This window comes from Nansenia antarctica, assembly GCF_963989245.1.
Source record: "Nansenia antarctica genome assembly, chromosome: 15".
Taxonomy (NCBI): Eukaryota; Metazoa; Chordata; class Actinopteri; order Argentiniformes; family Microstomatidae; genus Nansenia; species Nansenia antarctica.
In genome coordinates, this window is record NC_137685.1 from 23,407,894 (window position 1) to 23,416,584 (window position 8,691).

General features: G+C 49.2%; 1 protein-coding gene across 1 annotated transcript in view; it reads left to right on the forward strand.

Moving 5' to 3' along the window:
- dhrs3b (dehydrogenase/reductase (SDR family) member 3b) overlaps nt 1–8,069 on the forward strand; it is a gene marked incomplete at both ends in the record, with an annotated part of 16,117 nt that extends 8,048 nt beyond the window's left edge. The window contains 5 exons of the mRNA XM_080545934.1: nt 3,722–3,865; nt 5,349–5,468; nt 6,085–6,323; nt 7,062–7,187; nt 7,985–8,069. Of these exons, the coding sequence (XP_080402060.1) occupies nt 3,722–3,865; nt 5,349–5,468; nt 6,085–6,323; nt 7,062–7,187; nt 7,985–8,069 (714 nt within the window). The remainder of the gene's footprint in view (nt 1–3,721; nt 3,866–5,348; nt 5,469–6,084; nt 6,324–7,061; nt 7,188–7,984) is intronic.
- Between the last annotated feature and the right edge of the window lie 622 nt (nt 8,070–8,691).

The window sequence follows — 8,691 nt, forward strand, 5'->3', positions numbered from 1 at the left end:
TCCGGCCTCCTCCTCCTGCCTCCTCCTCCTCCCCCCTCCTTCCCCCTCCTTCACCCTCCTTTCCTCCTCCTCCTGCCTCCTCCTCCTGCCTCCTCCTCCTCCTGCCTCCTCCTGGCCCCTCCTCCTGCCTCCTCCTCCTCCTGCCTCCTCCTCCCTCCCCCTCCTCCTCCTCCGGCCTCCTCCTCCTGCCTCCTCCTCCTCCCCCCCTCCTTCCCCCTCCTTCACCCTCCTTCCTCCTCCTCCTGCCTCCTCCTCCTGCCTCCTCCTCCTCCTGCCTCCTCCTGCCCCCTCCTGCCTCCTCCTCCTGCCTCCTCCTCCTGCCCTCCTCCTCCTCCTGCCTCCTCCTCCCTCCCCCTCCTCCTCCTCCGGCCTCCTCCTCCTGCCTCCTCCTCCTCCCCCCCTCCTTCCCCCTCCTTCACCCTCCTTCCTCCTCCTCCTGCCTCCTCCTCCTGCCTCCTCCTCCTCTGCCTCCTCCTCCTCCTGCCTCCTCCTCCTGCCTCCTCCTCCTGGCCCCTCCTCCTGCCTCCTCCTCCTGCCTCCTCCTCCTGCCCTTTCCTCCTGCCTCCTACTGCCTCCTCCTACTGCCTCCTCCTCCTGCCCTCCTCCTCCTGCCTCCCCCTCCTGCCTCCTCCTCCTCCTGCCCCCTCCTCCTGCACCCTCCTTCCCCCTCCTGCCCCCTCCTCCTGCCTCCCCCTCCTGCCTCCTCCTCCTCCTGCCCCCTCCTCCCTGCACCCTCCTTTCCCCCTCCTGCCTCCTCCTCCTGCCTCCTCCTCCTGCCTCCTCCTCCTCCTGCCTCCCCCCTCCTGCCCCCTCCTCCTGCCTCCCCCTCCTGCCTCCTCCTCCTCCTGCCCCCTCCTCCTGCACCCTCCTTCCCCCTCCTGCCTCCTCCTCCTGCCTCCTCCTCCTGCCTCCTCCTCCTGCCCCCTCCTCCTCCTGCCCTCCTCCTCCTGCCTCCTCCTCCTCCTCCTCCTCCTGCCTCCTCCTCCTGCCTCCTCCTGCCCCTCCTCCTCCCTCCTCCTGCCCCCTCCTCCTCCTCCTGCCTCCTCCTGCCTCCTCCTGCCCCCTCCTCCTGCCTCCTCCTCCTGCCTCCTCCTGCCCCCCTACTGCCCCCTCCTCCTCCTGCCTCCTCCTCCTCCTGCCCCCCTCCTTCCTCCTCCTTCCTCCTCCTGCACCCTCCTCCTTCCCGCTCCTGCCTCCTCCTGCCCCCTCCTGCCCCCCATCCTTCCCCCTCCTGCCTCCTCCTGCCTCCTCCTCCTCCCCCCCTCCTCCCCCCTACTGCCTCCTCCTGCCCCCTTCTCTACTATCCTTACAAAGGGTTTATGCCCACCCCTTACATTCAAAACTAGTGAGATATCACTGGTTTCTGATGGGGCCATGACTCATGAGTGAAGTCCACATTACCTTACCTAGTCAAGCACCCTGACAAGCACTTGTGGGCAATGAAACCCCATTATTCTTTTGAGGACATTAATTTGAAACAATATGCAAAATGCCCTAATCTTGTCAGGTGTGCTCTCTAAAAGGTAATCACCGGTGTTTCAGTGACACTTGAGGGGTTGTTGTGAGAGTCTTTTAAAAACAGTTGGTTCACCTTTCCTCTTGTGCATTCTCGCTGATAGCAGCCAGTCATTTGTTTGTCCTTAAGCGCCAGCGTGTTTCAGACCGGGCTGATAAAAGAACGAAATAACAAGCTTTACAGGAGAGCACAGTTTGAGTGCTTATTTTTTAATGAGGAAACTTCAGGTTTTGTTTGTTTGGGGATGAAATCCTATTAAAAGCTTTCAGTCATTTATCTAAGATCTGTCCACTGGGGGCTGATTAACTTAAATTGCAAATTAAAGCAAACAGCAATCGAAAGAAAAGGCTCAGCCCAAGTAGAAAACCAAACATTGGTAGTCTTCGATCTGATAAAAAACAAACCCAAAAAAATGCTTATCTTGAAAGATTATGATCCGGTCCCCATGTCCCCTCCTGAAATAAAGTAAGACCTCAAAGCAAACATTTTCTCTCCCCTCAACGCACTCAGAGTCATTATGCAAGTAAACACGACTCCGTAATGACTAGACCTCACCAAGAACTTGAGTGGGATAAGAATACTTTTAGTCTGAGATGGCGGGTCAGATAGCAACAGATACAGTGTTCTCGGCAGGGCAGATAGTGACAGTAGCTTTGGAAAAAACGATGCATTTACATGTTATCTGTTGTTGTTGAGATATGCTATCCTCCTAGTTCTTGCCAAACCTAGTGGGCGAACCTTACATGCCCCTGTACCGTACAGTACATACTGTACCTCCCCCCCCCCTTCATTTAGACACAAGGTCCGGTCAGGACAGCCTCCAATCTCTACCCAGTAGTGCTGCTTCTCTTACCACAGGGGAGGCTGGTGGAGGTAGAAATCAGAGGACAGGCTCATTTGAATGCATGGAATGGAATGATGCATGGTATGTTTGATACCGTTGCTTATTCCATTCCATGCATTTACACTGGGCCGGCCCTCCGATTTCTACCTCCACCAGCCTCCCCCTGCTCTACCTGTAGCTAGTCAACCTATCATCATTAGTGAATCAGGTGTGAGATGTGGGGCTTGCTAATGAACGTGCTAACTGTCTTCAGTGTTGAGAAACTCTGAAGCATCTGCTTGCATATCTTGAAACCCACAGTGTGTCAGACCAACTATATTCAGTTTTAAACTTGATGCTAAAACATAACAATGACACTAGCAATATGTAGCTATTTAAAAAAGAATTGAGAGAAGAAGAAAAAGAGAAAATTCTTTAGATATAGCAGTAAATGTTTTGGTTAAATTACAATCCATAATCCACCTGAAGTCAGTCAAATGTAGGTTCATGGCACTCTGATACAGAAGGAAGGAAAGTACACAAATACACAATTGCTAACACACACATGCTGCACACACGCACACACACATACAGGATCACTTTCCAGAGGACTTTCTGCTCAAATATTAACCTTGGTCACGGGCGACCGGCCAAGCCCTACGCTGGCCCCCTTAGCACTTCACACACACGCACTGTTTTCAGCCTCCCTGACCAGAGATGACTAGGCTCATCTGCCCAACAGGCCGTGTAATCTCTTTGAGAATGTGTGTTTGAGAGATGAGGAGGGCTAACCCCCTGATTTCATTACCTTTCCCTGACCCCAAAGACTGACAGATCTAATTGCCCAATCACTACCCCCACCCCTCCTCCTCCTCCTCCTCCTCCTCCTCCTCCTCCTCCTCCTCCTACACACACACACACACACACACACACACACACACACACAGTTCTCCCCCCTGTTCCCTTCTCCAATGACTGGGCTTCATTTAGAGTGCAAGGCAGATAAAGAGGCAGTTCATTCACACAGCACCCAACCCCCACCCCCCCTTTAATCTCTCTCTAAAACTCTACCAACCCCCCACCCACTTTAATCTTGCTCTAAAACTATTTGTTGTGACAAAAAAAAAATGCCCTCCATGTTCTCAATTCTACCAAAGGATGTTTTCACCTCCTGCTTGTTGTTCAGCAGAAAACGTATCTGCACCTCAGAGTTGTCGAAAAGAAAGAAAACATACAGTTGGGCCGCTTTGCTTGTCTTGCGGTGGATTTTGAGATCATTATGCGTAGTATGTTTACGTGTCGACTCGAACACCAGTTCCCGCCGTTTCTAACACTTCATGTCATTGCCTAACATGAACCTTTACCACGTTGTCTTGGTTCAGGTGATCCTATGGGGCCGCACAGAGAAGTGTCTGAAGGAGACCAGCGAGGAGATCTCCCTCTCAGGAACAGAGTGCCACTACTTCATCTGTGACGTGGCCAATCGGGAGGAGGTTTACAAACAGGCCAAGGTGGTCAGGGAGAAGGTATGCTGTTTTTTCATCTAACATGAACAACTCAACACATTTGTGTTTTTATATGAAAAAAGTGTTTTGAGCTAGTGCTTAGAGAGCAACGCTTCTCCAACGGCCCGCCGACCCAGCTCATCCTCCCTTAGCTGGCACAGCACCAGAATATCTGAAAGAGCTTTCGCTAGCATATCAGCCCAATAGAGCTCTCAGGTCTTCTGCTAGCATATCAGCCCAATAGAGCTCTCAGGTCTTCTGCTAGCATATCAGCCCAATAGAGCTCTCAGGTCTTTTGCTAGCATATCAGCCCAGTGTTTCCTCTACATGCATTTCATCGTGGCGGTCCGCCACGATGGAATTTCCTCCGCCACCATGCAGATTTCTCAACCCAAAAAAAAAAAAAAAGATTTAGGCCGCTTTTCAGACCTTCACAGCGCTAGACACACCCACAAGCGCGAAGCGACGCGCTTGCAAAACTGTTTTGTGATTCCTCATTTAAATTACGTTGTACCTGTTACAATGACAATAAAGATCATTCATCTTCATCAAGATGAGAGATGGAGCGATCCGCTCACACAGCTGTCCCGCATCCGCTAATCAGCGCAGCACCGAACCGCCGGGCTCGTTGAGCGGATGCGAGGCAGCTGTGCCCGGGACCGGCCACTTCACATAAAGGAAGGAAGGAAGGAAGGAAAGAAAGAAAGCCGTGCACAAACGAGAGCTAAGTCAGACCGGGACGCTGCCAGTATGTGTGAGAGCCGGACTGCCAGCGTGAACATTTGAACCGTGTCATTTTATTTAATGGACCATTTCGTTGTCTGGTACCTGTACTGTAGCAATGACAAATAAAGTCCATTCCATTCCATTCCAGAGAGGGACGGACGGACGGACTACCCTTGTTTTTAATTTACAGGAAAACATTTTATTTTCGAGTTTTGGCTGAAATGACGTCGTTGTTTTGAGCGCGCGTGCGCGTTTCATGCGCGTTTTCATGCGCGTACCCGCCACCATGGTAAAAATTCCTGGAGGAAACACTGCAGCCCAATAGAGCTCTCAGGTCTTCTGCTAGCATATCAGCCCAATAGAGCTCTCAGGTCTTCTGCTAGCATATCAGCCCAATAGAGCTCTCAGGTCTTTTGCTAGCATATCAGCCCAATAGAGCTCTCAGGTCTTCTGACGCTTGTTTTCTCTGTGTACCACCATGTACAAAGGAAGAGATTCAGTGAGGCTGCATTCTCATTGTATGCACCCAAATTGTGGAATGCACTGCCAGTTTACATTAGGGATGCAACCTCAGCAGATATGTTCAAGTCAAGACTAAAAAACCCATCTTTTTAATATTGCCTTTAAATGAAAAAAGAACAAAATTACGATTATATAATGATCGGAGCACTTTGAGCTACAACGTTTTGCAGGAAAAGCGCTATACGAATAAAAAGTTATTATTATGATTATTATTATTAGCTGGCATGGCGTTGACTGTGTTGTGGTCCTCTGGCAGGTGGGGGACGTCACCATCCTGGTGAACAACGCGGCGGTGGTCCACGGGAAAAGCCTGATGGACAGCGATGACGACGCGCTATTGAAATCTCAACACATCAACACAATGGGACAGTTCTGGGTAAGTGCACAGGTTGAGGAAGAGGAACTCAGACGTGTTTTTGGGGGGGGGGGGGGATTGCTGCCGGTGGATCGAGTTCGTACCTTCTCAAACAGTGCTTTTAGCGGCCTCTGCCCCTGCATGTTGACGGTAGCGCCGAGAGGCCCTCCCGCGGGGGGACGTGTCAATCCCAGCTTCGTTTACAGGAGAGTGAGGGTATTTCCAGATTGCCTCTCATCTCCTAGGAATATCAGAAGGGCCTCTGAAACCTATGGCGCTTTTTTTTCTTCTTTTTCTTCTTTTGAATGGAGATCAAACGGGATGCAGACAGAAATGCAATTATCAGCTAAAAGAAATGGAAACATAATCTGTAGGGCCCCGGTCTGGCCTGCTTTCTCTCTCTCTCTCTCTCTCTCTCTCTCTCTCTCTCTCTCTCTCTCTCTCTCTCTCTCTCTCTCTCTCTCACTCTCTTTCTCTCTCTCTCTCTCTCTCACTTTCTCTCTCTCTCTCTCTCTCTCTCTCACTCTCTCTTTCTCTATGGCTGTCTCTCTCTCCCTGTGTATTTGTGTGTGTATGTGTGTGTGTGTGTGTGTGTGTGTGTTCATGTATTTAACTCCACATCCCCTGCCCCCCCCAGACCACCAAGGCCTTCCTGCCCCGGATGCTGGAGCTCCAGCGCGGCCACGTGGTGTGCATCAACTCCATCCTGGCTCAGTCGCCCATCCCCGGGACCATAGACTACTGCACCTCCAAGGCCTCGTCTCTGGCCTTCATGGAGAGCCTGACCCTGGGCCTGCTGGACTGCCCTGGGGTGGCTTGCACCACCATCCTCCCCTTCCACACCAACACTGAGATGTTCCAGGGGATGAGAGTCAGGTGAGGACGAGACTCTGACGCTGAACACACAAGAGTTATTCACTCCCTAGTCTTTTCAAATAACAATCATTCTATCATTCTAATTCTATGGCCCCCGTTCATTTGAGTATGTAGCTAAACAGCTAGCATATACAGTATGTCACCTCTCTATGCATGTACCGGTATGTAAAAAGCTATAATATATTTTTTTCTCTTACCCGGTGAGGCGGGGAGGTGAGCCCCGAGCTATGCCTGTGAACAGGTCACACTTGAAAATGAGCCCTTGGGGCTCAATGTGTTTCTTACCTGTATAAATAAAGGTAAAAAAATAAATATATAATAATAAAATAAAATCAAGATAGACCTGTATATAACCTACCTAAGCATATACTGTAGCTAAACAGCTAGAATATATGTAATTTCTCTATAATAATAATAATAATAATAATAATAATACATTAGACTTATATAGCGCTTTTCTAGACACTCAAAGACGCTTAACAAACTGAAAAGATCGAGTAGTAATAATAAAAAGAAACAAAAAAAGAAAGAAAAGAAAGTGTAGGGGTCTAATTCATTTTTAGATGACTAAATCTAAATCTAAGTGTCTTTGTAGGACAGAATCTACTCTATGCGTGTAACTACAGAGCCAGACTACGTGTGACCTCTCTATGCATGTAGCTAAATACTGTATATCTATAGAGTATATAGAAGTAGCTAGAGTGTTATATAACATGTGTATGTATGCGTGTCCTGCAGGTTTCCTCAACTGTTCCCTCCCCTGAAGCCAGAGACGGTCGCTGAGAAGACCGTGGACGCGGTCAGAACAAACACAGCCTACGTCTACCTGCCCTGGACCATGCACGCTCTCGTCCTCCTCAAAAGGTACAGCGTCACACACCAAACAGTATGCTCTCCATATACAGGGGTGCAAACTTGTCACCTTTCTGCTAAATTAACAGTTTTTACCTTATCTGTGTGGTAATCTGTGTGAATCGTGTAGATCTGAAAAAAATAATAATGGGGGTGTGGGGGGGGTTCTAAGTCTCATCCAAGTCACATGATGCGCAAGTTAACTAATCTTCCTGTCTGCTAAACTCCGCTGCTGTTGATAAAACATTTAGCATCAGGGCAGCAAGGTACAATTCCAGACAGCATAGAGAAGTCACAGTAAACTGTTTTCGAAGTAATAATTATGTAGGTGTTAAGGTCAGGGCTGCCGCTACTTACATGCGCATCATTGTTAGACCACTGTTAGTGCTAGCAATATCCATTTAGCACCATTAGTGCTAGCGCTATCCCCCCGCCCATACATTTTTTTTCTTCTCCTTTAAGGTTAATTGGGCATTGATCATTTTCTTAGTTTTCAGGCAAAGAAAATTGTTTATCCCCATTTTGGACCATCACCAGTTTGCATCCCTGCATATAGTCGTCTCATACAGTTGACTTTTTTATCCCTCCAGATTACACCAGAGGAGGCTGGTGGAGGTCGAAATCCGGAGAACGGGCTCATTGTAAATGCATGGAATGGAATGAGGAACGGTATCGAATTCCATTCCATGAATTACAATGAGCCCCGGCTCCACCATTTCTACCTCCCGCCAACCTGCCCTGTTGTACACATGTTTTTTACTCATATGTAACATCATATCTCTCTATCCCCCCCCTCCCACATCCTTCAGCTTCATGCCACATGCTGCGCTTGAAGAGATCCACAAGTTCGCTGGAAGCTACACGTGCATGAACACATTCAAGGGCCGGACATGAACTTTGAACTCCTGGCCCGGAAACTTCAATCAATTCATTGCCAGAAACACCTCAATAACTCCGGGAGATGTGGAAGGGAGGTACTCGTGGGGGGCTGCAGCGGTCAGGACATTGGGCATCAGAGGAACCCTCTTGAAAGCGCAGTACTGTGTTTGGGCAGAAGGTTCTGGAGAACTTAAGTGTAGCAGGTGTCGTTGATCCTGTGGGTTACTGTAGACTTGATTCACCAGTTGGCTGGACTTATTCTGGTCTCGTTGTCGATCTCCTCGTGTGTGTGTGTGTGTGTGTGTGTAGTTTGGAGGACTTCCTGCCTATTCTCACGTTGAGCAGGAGAAGAAGATGAAGCCATGCACAATCAGCCTGGGTCAACCGCAATGGGGGAGTTTTTTTTTTTACACGTCTGTTTTTGGGGTTTTTTATGCTCCTTTTTTATGTTATTGTACCCATCATGTGTCTTTGAATGGAATCACATTAATAAAAAAAAATGTTAAAGTGTTTCGTTGACTATGTGGTAAATCAATCACATGGTAGAGATGGCAGTGTTTCCATGCCAACCTGCGATCACTGCCATGGCGGGCTAAGTTGCCAAAATATGAAACATACTGTATGCTGGGGGGTGGGG